We start from the raw sequence: 15,451 nt of genomic DNA, 5'->3' as shown, positions 1-15,451 counted from the left end.
TGTATAAGTATGAAGACTAACTTTTTGGATCTGTTGAATTTTCTAGAAGACTTATCATTGAAGTAAAATATACACTCATCTTTTCTTTTTACATTTCATGGACTTAATAAATTAATAAAATCTTAGAATCAGAAACTCTGTGAATAGCCCTACTATTAGCATGAATACTTACTACTACTTTCCTAACAAGTTTGGCATCTGCCTGAAACCTCCTAGTGGGGGGAATTTAGTCTTAAAGAGACAGTCTGAAATATGTCTTCCTTTAACATTGCCTTTACACCCAAATAGAACTTAAGGTTGAAGTTACCATTCTTGGGGGCAAGGGGAGCGAGACAAATAGACAGACTAGATCTCATTTGGGGAAGTAGGTGGAAAGAGTATTAAAGAATAAAGTTTAGGATAGAGGGAAGTTCGTTCACAATGGAACAGTAATTCCATAGGAATTCTGTGAGGAAATGATAAGATTTAGTATTCCAGACATGGCAGACAGCTGATATAATTGCTCTGAGACTGGAGATAGACTGCCATATTGTTATTGTTCAGTCATGTCCAACTCTTCATGACTCCATGAGCCATAATACACCATGCCCTTTTCTCTTTTACTGTCTCCCAAAGTATCTAAGTTCATGTTCATTGCTTCTTGTCCCTTTTTATTTCATCCTCTGCTCTCTGCTTCTCCTTTTGCCTTCAGTCTTTCCCTATATCAGGTCCCTTCCACTGAGTCCTGTCTTCTCATTATGTGGATGGAGTAGTTTCAACTTTTCCTGGGTGCTAGACCAAGCAAGATGAAGAGAACCTAAAAAAAAATCACAATCCCCCCTGATGATGATTGGGGGACTAGTCTCCCCAATTGATCACTAAACATAAGCATTCTGCAGTCCTTCAAATGAATAGTCTGAATTAATTTCTTCTTGACTAATTTGCTCTCTTTGCTGTCAGAGGTGACTTTAAGAAGTCTTTTCCAGCACCACACTTTGAAAGTGTCAGTTCTGTGGCATTCAGCTTTTCTTATATAAAAGTCTAAATTTCATGGCCATATATTGCTGCTGGAAAATCCACAGAATTTGACTATACTGGCATTTGTCGTAAAGGTGATGTCTCTGCTTTTTAGTATGCTATCCAGATTTGACATAGCTTTGCTTCCAAGGAACAAGCATCTTTTAATTTTATAATTGCAGTTGGCCATCTGCAGTGATCTTTGAAGATAGGAATATAAATCTGATGCTCTTTACATTTCTTTTCCCTGTATCTGCCAGGAAGTAATGGGACCAGTTGCCATGATCTTAGGTTTTTAATATTAATCTTCAAGCCAACTTTGACACTTTCCTTTTTCACTCTCATCAAGAGAATTTTAAATCCTAATTCATTTTCTGCCTTCATAATGGTATCATCTGCATATGTGAAATTGTTGGTATTTCTCCTGGCAGTGTTAATTCTGGCTTTTGATTCCTCCAACCTAGGATTTCATGTGATATATTCTGCATATAAGTTAAATAAGATGACATTACAAAGCTTCATTGTACTACTTTCCCAATCTTAAGCCATGCATGAACAAAGAAAAACACACTTTATCTGGATTTCAGAGTGAGGAAAGAGGAGAGAATGAAACTAAAAAGATGTGTTGGAGTCAGATTTTTAAGGACTTTGAAAATCATTTTATATTTTATCCTAAAAGCAGGAAGTCTGCTGGAATCAATTGAGTAAGATGAGTAACCTGCTTAAATGTCTGTTTTAAATACATAGGAATCACCTCCAAAGAATGAACTGAGAAGTTGTAACACTAAAGACAAAAGCTATATATTTTGCTGGATGATACCTTTTGTGGTATGGAGATACTGAATTAAAAATTAATTTTAAAATTAAAATTAAATTTAAAAAAGTAGAAATAATTTACTCAAGGAAGAGAAAATATATATACACATATTTATATATTCTTAGAATTACTCCCTCTTTGAATCTCTAGTTTCCTTCAAAACTCCACTCAAGCTCCTACATGGGACCTTTCTTGTTTCCTCCCCCTCTCCTATCTGCTATCAGCACCTCCCTGCCAAATTATTTAGTATTTTTATGTATCTCTCTATATCCATATACACATACATGTGCATGTGTCCCTGAAGGGCATATATCTTTTATGGCAGGGACAGTTTCTTTTTTGATTTTGTATCCACATTTCCTAGCACAATACTGAGCACATAGTAAGTATTTAAGTGCTTGCTTGTTTGATTGCCAAAGAATCCATCTGCAAAGACCTTACTGTCAAAGAACAATTAGGTGAGTTTGCTTGTCTCAGGGTTCAGATGTATGACCAATGAGTAGAAGCTAGAGAGGCAGATTTTTACCCTATATGAAAAAACACTTCTTAACAATGACAACGTTCCAGTAATGGAATGGGTCACTTTGGGAAATGATGAGGCCATTGTCACAGTCGGTTTTCAAGAAGAGGCTAGATAACAACTTGTGAAAGATGTTATAGAGGAAGCACATGCCTTATGAATCTGTCGGACTAATTAACCTCTGAGTGGAATTATCATTGTTGTCTTTCAGAACAGTCTAATGCAGCTTAAGAAGGCATTAGCTTCACAAATGACAAGATCCCACTGCTGACTCAGATGGAGCTTGAGACAACCCAAATGGCCATGTCATTTTCATAAGAAATGCTGTCAAGCACTATTTTGTACTCATACTTTTCATTTGTTTAATCACAATATAAAACTTTATATTTATATTTACTACCTTAGTAGATTTTAGCTTTTAAATTTGAGCCCATAGTTATATAGCCCATTGAAGTCTTTCATATCCCACCTGCAGTTTTTCCACAGCAAAGCATCAATATCTTTATTCATTAGCAAGAACAGGACTAAGGACAGAACTCAGTGGAACTCCAAGTTGATACTGATTGATTCATCCACATTTTTTTCACCCATTCGTAATTATATTATTATCCAATACCTCTCTGCATGCCTTGCCTCAATAGCATAACGAAAGATTTTGTCTTTGTCTTTCTGTGATTTGGTTTGTTTTTGTTGTTGTTGTTTTTGGTTTTTTGTTGTTTGTTTGTTAGAGTCAAGTAAGTGATATGAAAGAAATGTGTGAACTTCTGAAGAAGGAGAAAACAGAAATTGAGAAAAAACTTGGCCGAGTTAGAGGGGTGAGTTAATGAGTCTGTATTTCAAGTGTGTGCTTTCAGAATTCCTGAACTGAAAAAGAGAAACACATTTCCACATATAAATTACTCAAAAAGATGTTGCGTTTTGGCTACTGCCACCCTTAGCTTCTCAGAAAATCCTTAATTTCTCAGAGTAAACACTGCTAAGGAGACAGGATCTCAGACTTGACTCCATAAAACCAGTCAGTTTTACATACACACAAAATGTTGTGACAACCAGAGTTTTTACCAGTTCTTCTTTATCCATTTCTTGTATGGAAAAACAACCTAGCATCATTAGGTTAACAACTTTATCAAAATACTTGTTCTGATGTCAAGAGACAACTTTGGGTTCTTGAAGGCTATCCTGGGGGAACCTAAGCCTCAACAGGTCTTACAAAGCAGATTGTAGAATCTCAGCCCAACAATATGCTGTTTGTCAACTGAGGACCAGACTTACTAAGTTTTAAGAGACTTGTCACCAGGTTGCCTGATAGATGATGAAATATTCAGCACAGCATGGCTTAAAGACTGTCTACTGTCAAGTTATGGGGGACTGTCTTCTGGGTGAAGGAAGGAGCATCCCAACTAACAAAATCTCAGCACCTTGCAATGTTAAGAAATGCATTTCAATGATCAGATTTAAGTAGATAATTTTATTCTTGTGATAATTCATTGAAACATAGGAAAATTTTTTTTTTCTTTTAAACATTATTTTATTTGGTCATTTCCAAACATTATTCACTGGAAACAAAGATCATTTTCTTTTCCTCCCCGCCCCCTCTCCCACCACCTTTCCCTCTCCCATAGCCGACGCACGATTCCACTGGTTATCACATGTGTTCTTGACTCGAACCCATTTCCCTGTTGTTGGAATTTGCATTAGAGTGTTCATTTAGAGTCTCTCCTCAGTCATGTCCCCTCAACCGCTGTAGTCAAGCAGTTGCTTTTCATCAGTGTTTTTACTCCCACAGTTTATCCTCTGCTTGTGGATAGTATTTTTTAGATCCCTGCAGGTTGTTCAGGGACATTGCATTGCCACTAATGGAGAAGTCCATCACCTTCGATTGTACCACAATGTATCAGTCTCTGTGTATAATGTTTTCCTGGTTCTGCTCCTTTTGCTCTGCATCACTTCTTGGAGGTTGTTCCAGTCTCCATGGAATTCCTCTACTTTATTATTCCTTTTAGCACAATAGTATTCCATCACCAACATATACCACAATTTGTTCAGCCATTCTCCAATTGAAGGGCATCCCCTCGTATTCCAGGTTTTTTGCCACCACAAAGCGCAGCTATGAATATTCTTGTACAAATCTTTTTCCTTATTATCTCTTTGGGGTACAAACCCATCGGTGCTATGGCTGGATCAAAGGGTAGATATTCTTTTATCGCCCTTTGGGCATAGTTCCAAATTGCCCTCCAGAATGGTTGGATCAATTCATAACTCCACCAGCAATGAATTAGTGTCCCTACTTTGCCACATCCCCTCCAGCATTCATTACTTTCCTTTGCTGTCATGTTAGCCAATCTGCTAGATGTGAGGTGATACCTCAGAGTTGTTTGATTTGTATCTCTCTGATTATAAGAGATGTAGAGCACTTTTTCATGTGCTTATTTATAGTTTTGATTTCTTTGGCTGAGAACTGCTTGTTCATGTCCTTTGCCCATTTATCAATTGGAGAATGGCTTGATTTTTTGTACAATTGATTTAGTTCTTTATAAATTTGAGTAATTAAACCTTTGTCAGAGGTTTTTATGAAGATTGTTTCCCAATTTGTTGCTACCCTTCTGATTTTGGTTACATTGGTTTTGTTTGTACAGAAACTTTTTAATTTGATGTATTCCAGATTATTTATTTTGCATTTTGTAACTCTTTCTAATTCTTGCTTGGTTTTGAAGTCTTTCCCTTCCCAAAGGTCTGACATGTATGCTGAAACATAGGAAAATTAATGATAATAGGAACTGACAAAGTTTTCAGAGAGCTTTATTCTCTTGCTGGGGTATTAAACAACCCTAAAAGACATGTATTACAGGTGTGGTTTTCCTTACTTACAGATGAGAAAACAGGCTCAACTGAGGCACCTAGATGGCCAAATGGATAGAGTGCAGAGCTTAGACCTGATTTTGAATCCTACATCAGAAATATATTAGCTGTGTAACTTTGGATAAGACACTCAGTCTCCCTCATGAGGCTTTCATTCCCTCTTCTATAAAATGGGAGTAATAATAACACCTGCCTCTCCGGATTGTTGTATGGATCAAGTTAGATAACATATATAAAATGCTTTGCAAACCATGAAGTTATATAAATGCTAAATGCCATTATTAATGTTATCATTATTATTATTAAGAAGATGCTGATTATAGTCATAAGTCATAGTAAGTGTCAGAGTTAGATTTCAAACCTAGGATTTGTGAACTACAAGTTCAGCACTCCTTCCAGCATACCAAGGTTGCCTCTCTTGAAGTTCACATAATTTTTAACTAATAAATTTAAAAATTCTACTCATACTATGGCACAATTGATCTTTTCACTAGGCCTCAAAGGTCACAGATTGATTAGGCTGTCCTGGATTAGGCAGGAAACTCCTTGAGCTTTGAGGCTGCATATTGAGCACCATCTCCAGTGCTTCTGTCATTTAAAGAACATGACATATGCTGTCTTAAAGGACAGAAATGTTCCCTTTTATGTATTTGTGTAATCCTAAATTTCTTATGTAATGTGCAAAAGTAGTATTTCTGGGCATGATTTAACATAGTGTTTCCATGCATTTTTGATATAGTCTGGAAGAAGTGGCAAGACAGTTCCTGAACTAGAAAAAACAATTGGTTTAATGAAAAAAGTTGTGGAGAAAGTCCAGAAAGAAAATGAATATTTGAAACGAGCATCAGGAATAATGACAAGTGAGAAAATGTCCACACTTGAGCTTGAAAATCAAAATCTAAAGGTAATAGTTATATTCTTAGTCATAATTTTATCTGCTATGGGAAAATTTTAGAGTATATTAGAAAAGTTATAATTTTAGTACATTATTTTATCTTGAATAAAACATTGTCTTTTTTTTAATTCATCAGTCATCATATGAATACTATGAAACTCCATTGTTCAAAATTCTAGTTAAGTATAAGTTGGGATTAGGAATGTATAACAGGGGTGAGTATAAAATTGGGTAGAGCAAGAGAAGAATTTACTCTGAAGCTAGAAATATGGTCTCTAAGATGAATTTTATTGCATTTATCAGGGATTTATTCATATTAATTTCTTTCCTTCTTTTTGTACTTTTAAAATATTTAGACTGAATTAGAAAAACTGAAGCTTCATCTTGGACGTCAATTGAGCATGCAATATGAGTTTAACGCTAAAGGCTCGGAGAATATTATGGTTGAAAATGAAAAGCTTCATAAAGAACTTAAAAAAGTATGTATAGTATTATTGATTACAGCTATTTAGATAAGCTTTTTATGTCCATTAAGATCTTTTAGTTAATCAAAAACAAATCTATTCAGTGAGCTGCCCTCTTAAAAAAAATTTCAGAGTCCACATCCAAGGCACACAATACCTTGGACATTTTCATTTATTTTCTTTTTCTTTTTTTTTAAGCCCTTACTTTTCTGTCTTAGGAATAATTCTAGAACAGAACGGCATTGGCTGGGCAAACAGGATTAAGTAATTTTCCCAGAGTCACATAATTAGGAAATATCTAAGTCCAGATTTGAATCTAGGTCCTGCTCACTGCAAGCCTGGGGCTCTATCCATTGAGCCATCAACCCGCCCCACTTTCATTTATTTTGGGTTCCCTCTAACCCAGAAGTTCTTAACCATGTTTGGCATCAGGGCCTCCCTTTGTCAGTTTGGTAAAGCCTATGCATATCTTTTCAGAAGAATGTTTTGAAAAGCATAAAATACTATGATTTCAAAGGAATTTGAAATTCAAAGGAATTTCAAAGGAATATTGAAAAAAATATGTATTTATATATAGACCCCAGGTTAAGAATCTTAACATATGACTGGACGCAATGGTGATGCATCTGATAACTTTTCTCTCCTGGTATCTCTCTTGCCTCCACTATGTCTTCTGGTCCTTTTCTTCATAAACTATAGTTATCTTGGCCTTCCAAAAAATAATGTATACAGAAGATGAGTTCCCATCACAGTAGAATCCTGCACTTTCCTTTCCTTCAGGGTAGGGTGTAATAGTGAGGGATTTGGATGGGTACACCTATCATAGTCTACATTTAAACTAGAAAATGGTTTTTTTCCCCATTTCTTTACCTATTTGTAGGGATGATTTTATGATATGAATCCAGTGGCTAAAAGCCCACCAGGATTTTCCTGAAAGACTTGTGCTAGCCAGCAAAATATGCCACTCAGTAAAATGTTCATTATATGGTATGATATGATGCACCTGCTATGTTCAGTCCCTTTTCTGAATGCAAAAGAGATTCAAGGTTTAAATAAGCTATATTATTCTGGCCCTCAAAAAGCTTACTGTCTAAAAGTGATATACACAGATAATTATATTATTACATGATGAATTCAATAAATTAAATTTTTGACAGTGCCTAGTAGGAGCAAAGACATCCAATGGAGAATAATGGGCATTCACACCCAAAAGAACTGAAGGTCGGTATTCAGATTGAATTTTATAAGGTGGATACAAACATCATTTTAAAAGAAAGCTAGAGGACATTCCAGGCATGAGGAACAGCTGGAGTCTGGCAGAGCCTTCCAGGCAAGGCATGGACTGATCTCTGCCTTGTAAAATTTCTAGTTTCCTGCAGAGTTCAGCCCATATACTCCCCAGCTTGAAATCCTTCTCGATCTAATTACTTAGTGTCCCTCCTTAAAATTTATTCTGTGTTTATTTGGGGCATATTTTGTGTACATTTATTTTTCCATGCTCCTAGGTGTTCATGATGTCTTCCTTTAAAGAAAGAAAGAGTCTTTGGGGGAGAGATTATTTCCTCATTTGTCATTGTATTCCCTGTACTTAGCCTAATGCCACGTATGTAGCACACACTTCTGAAGTCATTACTGATGAGTTAGGAGTCTTGGGATCATCATTTCAGCACTAAAGATCATTTATTAACTCCTGTATGTAATAGTTAAGGAAATGGCATCTCAGAGGGGTAACTTACATTGTCTTGCCCAGGGCTTCTCCACCTCTACCAGACTTGCTTCTTCAAGCAGTCCCTGAAGTTGAACAGGTGTTATTAGCTTTTTCTAAGAATGGCCTAAAGCAGGTGGAGTGTTTGGAATCTTGATGTTCCACATAATATAAATAGCCAGGCTAGTGACACTTTTTTTGCTCAAGCATTAATACAAAATCATGTTAGTATCAAAAATACTAGTACTCTTTGCAATTTCTTGTTAGAAAAATGATTTACTTTTTGCCATTTTATACCCGAGTAGTCCCCAGGCAGCCTCCTTTATTTCAGAGTTAAGCCCTGGACTGGCATTTATGGAATAGCCCCACAGTGTGTGTGTGAAATAACATTGTTTCCCTTTTTTCCCCAGAACAAATATTTCATTTTTTTAATACCACAAGGAAAAGTATTTTAAAGCAAAGGAATTACATGCTTAAGAAGTGGCTTTATGGGGATAATTAAGTCCTCCTCCATTTGGAATGTTTAATAGCTGAAATGTACTCTATTAAGAGTTTAGTGGACACGGCCATTTGCCATAAGTGCAGAGAGTGGAGGAGCTCTAGCCATTACTGCCTGGCTGGATGCAGATGCTCATATGGTGCAGGGTCAGGCCGAGCAAGATAAAAGCTCATTCTTTATCTGGGCAAAACAAAATTCTTTTCAGTTGAGAAAGACAACTTTTACCCTCTCAAGAAGCACCTGGTGACACTCTTATAAAATGGGTTGCTCCTAATATGCCTGTTTTTCACTTCTGTGATAGAAGGTGGAGTCTGCTGAGGCACTTCTGGTGGAGAAAAATGACTTGGAAGCCTCGGTCAAGAAGCTGACGGCCCAGCTGCAGGAGATGAGTAAGAGATCACATCCCATCGACTGTGGCAGCCCCCAGCCAGAAGGGGCTGAAAGCGGGAGATTGAAACCAGCCACTGAAACAAGGTAAAAGAAGATTTTTAAAAGAGCCAAAAGGTAGTCCCTGTCATGCTTCCATCATCATCATCAGTATTATTTTGATCCTTATCTTCCATCTTGGAATCAATGCTGTGTCTTGGTTCCAAGGCAGAAGAGTGGTAAGGACTGGGTAATGGGGGTCAAGTGACTTGTCCAGGGTCTCACAGCGAGGAAATATCTGAGTTCAGATTTGAACCCAGGACCTCCCATCTCCAGGCCTGGCTTCCTATCTCCTGAACTGCCTACTTGCCCTTTTTGTCATTTTTAATATAGGTCCTGGTGTCTATCCTCAAAACAACAGGTACTGTTTGTTTACCACTGTTCTACAAAGCCTGTTATTTGGGTCTGTTATTGTAGTCTAATTTCTTCCAAAAAATGTCTAAAGGATTTACTGAAAATATATAATGGAAGTTAGAGATCCTTTCTCAGTTATCAGTTAATGTAGAATAGTGTCCTCTAATGTTTCTAGCTTATACTACTACCCTTTAGACCAGAGAGGGAGATAAACGATTCCTTATTTTTTCCTTCTTGCTTTCAGAACAAATGAAATCAAAGTGAGCGAGGTGCAGAGTGAGAGTGAGCAAAAGCACCAACTCAGGGAAGCAACAGAAAGAGAGGAGGAAATCATGAAATACAATCAGGACCTAGAAGAGCAGGCAAGGGACACGCTCACTATCAGCCAAGGAGGCTTCTGAACGCTCTTACCATCTTCTCCCTCATTGGAGATCAATCTGCTTATTGTATTGTTCATTCACATAGGCCTCTGGGTCCTAGATATGGGCAATATTTACTTGGGAAAATTTATAATGTTTTGCCTCCCTGCAACAAATACCTTTTTAACACTATAAAGTCTACCCATATTAGACCTTCTAACTGGTTTTTTTTTCTTAATTATGCCCTAAGACTGAAATTCTCAAAAATTTTCCAGAAGGTAGCCACCAAGAGCAAAGCCTTAGGAGAGAGCTGCAACATATTAGGTAAAACTTTGTGCTCAGAGCCACAACATTTATACATTAAGGAAGCAAGGAAGAAAAAGGAAAGAAGGAAGGGAGGGAAGGAAGGAGGAAGCAAGGAAGGAAGGAAAAGGGAAGGTACGAAGGGAGGGAGGAAAGGAGGGAAGAAAAACAGAGATGGAAGGAGGGAGAGAGAAAGCAAGCAAGCATCTAACCTGCCATCAGAGAGCAAAGGCAGTGAGGTGGAATGAGGGTTACTCTGGGCTACGAGTATGGGACTGCCATCACAGGAGGGGTGTAAGCTCTGTAAACGTTTAGAAGGCACTGGGATTTTATACCAACTTCTACACTTTCTCATGCTGTGTGGGCATTCAACAATTGCTACAGGCTTTCCTCTGGTTCTCTTCCTCATCCTCTGGTCCTCAGCCTCATCCGAAGGCTGGCCATCTGTTACCAGTCATTCCCTTTGTTTTTTTTAACCCTTACCTTCCATCTTAGAATCAATACTGTATATTGGCTCCAAGGCAGAAGAGTGGTAAGGGCTAGGCAATGGGGGTCAAGTGACTTGCCCAGAGTCACATAGCTGGGAACTGTCTGTGGCCAGATTTGAACCCAGGACCTCCCGTCTCTAGGCCTGACTCTCAATCCACTGAGCTACTCAGATGTCCCCCAGTCATTCCCTTTAAATGGTTCCCTCCTCCTCCAGTCGTTCATTTCCTTGGGATGATGTCTTTTATTTCACTTTTTATATAGAAATCATTACCTGGAACATGCTTGATAATCCCTGATCTTTTTTGTTTCCCTTGGGGTTGCCTGCAAATTTGATTCTTTCCAGTAAGGGAATTGGGGGGGTGGGGAGCCTCTCTGGTATCTAGTGGGTGTCTGCATCCTACACCAGCTCCAGCCTCCAGCCGACAATACAGGAACACAGCCCCAGGGCATAGGTCAGAGGGGATGGAAATCTGAATGGTATGTCAATGGTGGTCTTTATGAACTCTACATGGGAAGAATGTGGAGTTGGAATGATGATGTGCCAAAAGAAGAGACTTCTGTGGCTTGGGATCAAGTATCAGATGCCAACATGAGTTCCTACAAGACCTCTAGAGGGCCACCACCCCAGGGCCTGGTCTAATTGCCCTTCTCCCATTGTCTAGTAGCCAGAAATTGTCTTTTGTCCCATTTTTAACCCAGTCTGATCTGTGCCATTTTGGGTCCTGGACTTTCCCACAGGCAGGAGGAGCCAAAGGCCTTCTGCTCTTGGATTCAATCTCTGCGGGCGGTTGGAGCACTCTCTGCTCCTGCTGATGGTTATGTGCCTTTGATAAAATGGCTGGGATGCCAATGAGAGCTCACAGGGATGTTTTCCTGACTGCTTTTATTGCTTATCACTCTTGTGTTCTAGGTTAATCATTGATCACCTGGAGAAGAAAAAGGCCGGATTAGCTCAAGTAGGAAGTAGTCAAGAGAAAATCAGAGGTGAAAAATCTGTTTCTGGCATTGCATGTGGGCTTACTGGGTTATTGTTGAGTAGTAGAACATTTATTTTGGTTTGCTTCTTTAAAAAATCCTTACCTTCTGTCCTAGAATCCGTATGGAGTAGTGGTCCCAAGGTGGAAGAGTAGAAGGGCTAGACTCGCCCAGGTTCATCACACAGCTAAAAGGGGCTGAGGCCGGATTTGAACCCAGGATCTCCCATCTCTAGGCCTGGCTATTAATTCACTGAACTGCATAGCTGCCCCTTTGCTTTGCTTTGAACTTCTCTGAAGTTCCATTGACTTGATTTTGCCTTTTTGAAGGCCGGACCAGTCATGAGCCTTTTCTGCAAAGGTTTATATGTTCACTGGTTATGTCATTGGTGTAGGGAGATTGAAGATGAAGGATGTGATCCAGGCTCTTTTCTTCACTGTAGCTGCTCTCTGTTGTATTTGTAAGGACATTTGTTTGCTCTCTCCTCTAAAATTTAAAATACCTTTTGATTCATTTTGTACAATAGTAAGAAAATACATTCTTGTTGGCCTTTGTTAGGGCTATTCTGGCCCCATCTGGAGTCTCATTCCTTGATTTCCAGACACACTAATGGCCCAGCCTCCTCCCCCCACCCCCCCCCACCCCAAGTCTTTGGTTCATGTGACCCTTTCTTTAGGCATTCTAGTTCATTTTGTTTTTTGTCTATCTCATATGTTTTGAAAAAAGACATGAGTTGGTACTCCTGTATTTTCAGACACCACTACTGAACTGACACATTTCATCAAAAATTATGTCAAAATTAAGTTAAGGACCTTTTGGCTTGTACAATTAGGGACATTTTGTGGAATCTGCTTTTGCTAATTACAGTGGCCACATCTCACTAGTTTGTTTTTTCCCATTTCTACAAGAGACAAAATTTTCAATTCCATTTTCTGATAAGGTCAAAATTCTTACCTTGCATTTTCAAAAACCTATCAATGATAATAACCCAGCTCCAGGAGGGGGAGGGAAGGAAAAGAGGGAGACAATTTGAATCCTATATAACTTCTGAAAACTTATGTGGAAACTTGTTATTACATGTAAATGATAAGATCTTTGACCCAAAAACCTATGAATGACTTGAAGCTAATCCATTAACATCATGGAAATTTAATCACTTACTACCTAATTGCCTCATTTTCTTTAACATTTTCTTTTTATTCTTAAATTTGTTATACCTTTGGTTTTTTACATTTCCTTTCTGGATATAACCTTTCCTGGAACCAGAAAACTATCCCTTGCAGCAAATATCTTAAAAGAGAAAAAAGTAGTTCAGCAAAATCAAAACGCTAACTATATATGTGGCAGTAGATGCAGTACTCCACCTGCTCAGTGAAGGGAGCTAGATTTTCTTAGCACTTCTCCTGCACCATGTTTAGTTCTCATAAGCAGTCATAGCCATTATATTTGCTTCCTTCCATTTTTGTAGTTGTTATTTTGCAATTCTGCTCATTTCTTTCTAGACCAAGTCTTATATTTTCCCATACAACCCTACATACTTCCCACTTGTCATAAATATCTGACTACATAATTGCAACACCAGCTTTTTCAGAATTACCTGATGTCCAAGCTAGCTCATTTTTAGCATGTATACCTGTTTATTTTTTAAGTGTTTTTTGTATAGACTGAGTTATCTAGTCTCATTTTCTTATCTGTTCTCATTCCAGGCTTAATCCCTTTACATTTAAAGTTAAGATTGTTTAACTTTGTATTTTCCTTCACTTATCTATTTCATATTGATTTTTATTCCCTTCTTTGTAGAAGACAGCTCGTCCCTGTGATTAATTTTGTGGGCATTACCTTGATACTAATCTGTTCCCACTGGTGATCTCCTTCTCCTTCAATTTACTTTGCCTTCTTACCTTAAGCTCTTTGAACTTAATTTAACTTCTCTAATTTGCATTGACCACTTCTTGATCTTTCCTTGAGACCTTTCTAACTCTGTCCACTTAAATTAACTTTTCAGGTTTCACCACCTTCTGTCAAATTTAAGGAACATTCCATTTTAACTGAGGAATAATACAAACTTGTTCTAATAGCCATTTGTGTTTTAAAATAAGTATTCTCTCCATTATTTATGAAATTGTTATACTCGTGAAACTTAATTACTTCACGTTTTGAAATTTCAAGCATAGGGATTTTCTGTAGAGGTGGGCTGTGGATACTATTAATGTATTGTCTGAATTCACAAGTTCTGGGAAGTTTTCATATATTTAATATATGAAATTATATATAGCATAGTTTATGCAATATAGTATTCAAGTTTATCTGGGCAAGAACTATAATCTTTGTTCTCTACGTATATGCTCTCTTTAAAGTCAGTTACTTTGGCTTTTATGTTGTTTCAAAAGTGTTACCTTTATCTCTCTCCTGCTAAATTTTTATGTTTCTGTGTGGTTCAAATCTGTAACTCTTTTTCAGAGCCTCTACTTTTCGGAAAAATTAATTTTCTTTTAATTCAATATCAAAAGCTCCCATTACTGACCCATTATTTTCAATTTTTTATTTCACTTCTAAATCATTCTAGATTTTCTTATTTTAGTTTCATAATTTTCAGGGGAGTTTGCAGCTTTTTTTCAGGATTTTTAATACATTTTTCTTCATAGTTTTAACATACACAGAATTTTGGCTTCTCTTCAGTTTTTACACTTTTTTCCTTTTGTCTTTACAAGTCTGTGAGTTTGTCTGCTTCTTGTTTCCAGAAGCCTCTCCCACTATATCACACCCTCCTTCTGAGGATTGAACTCAGGACCTTCAGCTTATGAGAGTGATGCCCTGCCTACTGCACTAAAGAGTTACTCAGAATATGCTTAGTCCCATCCAACTAGGATTGTCATTCACCAGAGGGTCTGCCGCTCAGTCTGAAACTGCTAGCCTGGGATTCCCTTCAGGGTGGATTCCCACAGGAACAGGGAACAACTACAAACTTTGGGATCTCCAACCTGCAAGCTAGTCCTGAAACCTGGGGTTCACCAGATCCCACTAGGCCACAAGTTTGGGGTTTCTAGATTCCATGTTGACAACTCAGCATTTCTGCTATATTCTCCAATCCATAAGAATTTCTCATCTATGTTAAGGAATACCAATGCCATACACAAATTCCCAGAACTTGGTATTTTTGTCTGTATTTAATGAATGCTACATGCAATATTTACTCTTTTAATACCTCTATGAGAAAAAATATGGCCAGAAAGTTAAGTTCAAGCCAGTAAAAGTTGTATAAAATAAGTTTCCCATTGTATCAATTCTGAGGCAGCAGAGCAGTAAGCAATTGGGGTTAAGTCACTTGCCTAGGGTCACACAGCCAGAAAGTATTTGAGGTAAAATTCAAACGCAGGACCTCTCCCATCTCCAGGTTAGCTCTCTGTTCACTGAGCCACCTTGCTGTTCCTGAATCCGTTTTTAAAGTTAAATTCTGTATATTGTACACATAAAATGAGAAGTAGTTAAATGTAAATGGGTACTCTAGCATTATATTTTTTGCACCCAAGATTATAATTTCTTTAAACAGATTTTGAAAAAACAAAGCTTCCACAGACATCTCTAACTTCAGATCCAGAGAAGCAGCAGTTGAAGGTAACAATGTTTTGTCAAAAATTATTCTATAAATTTATTTTTATAAATCTAAACTTTTTGTTCATATAAATGCTTTTGTATTGACTACTAAAAATAGCATTGTGATTGCCATCTTTGGTGAAGATAAACAAATGCTTATCATGTAAGGTCTCAGAATTATATTTGATGTTCTAAT

General features: G+C 37.6%; 1 protein-coding gene across 8 annotated transcripts in view; it reads left to right on the top strand.

Annotated features, from left to right (window-relative positions):
* Positions 1-15,451, top strand: part of CEP290 (centrosomal protein 290) — a 111,325-nt gene that overhangs the window by 94,274 nt on the left and 1,600 nt on the right. For 4 of the 8 annotated variants that reach the window (XM_056798612.1, XM_056798610.1, XM_007503126.3 and 1 more), the window contains 8 exons: positions 3,062-3,148; positions 5,932-6,096; positions 6,444-6,566; positions 9,057-9,229; positions 9,780-9,897; positions 10,145-10,218; positions 11,597-11,670; positions 15,212-15,276. In XM_056798612.1, coding sequence (XP_056654590.1) covers positions 3,062-3,148; positions 5,932-6,096; positions 6,444-6,566; positions 9,057-9,229; positions 9,780-9,897; positions 10,145-10,218; positions 11,597-11,670; positions 15,212-15,276 — 879 coding nt within the window. Of the gene's footprint in view, positions 1-3,061; positions 3,149-5,931; positions 6,097-6,443; positions 6,567-9,056; positions 9,230-9,779; positions 9,898-10,144; positions 10,219-11,596; positions 11,671-15,211; positions 15,278-15,451 lie in introns of those variants that run through there. The other 4 variants (XM_056798611.1, XM_056798609.1, XR_008912099.1 and 1 more) reach the window with 3 other exon arrangements.

This window comes from Monodelphis domestica, chromosome 5 (genome assembly GCF_027887165.1).
Source record: "Monodelphis domestica isolate mMonDom1 chromosome 5, mMonDom1.pri, whole genome shotgun sequence".
Taxonomy (NCBI): Eukaryota; Metazoa; Chordata; class Mammalia; order Didelphimorphia; family Didelphidae; genus Monodelphis; species Monodelphis domestica.
This window is presented reverse-complemented; position numbering and strand designations above follow the sequence as displayed.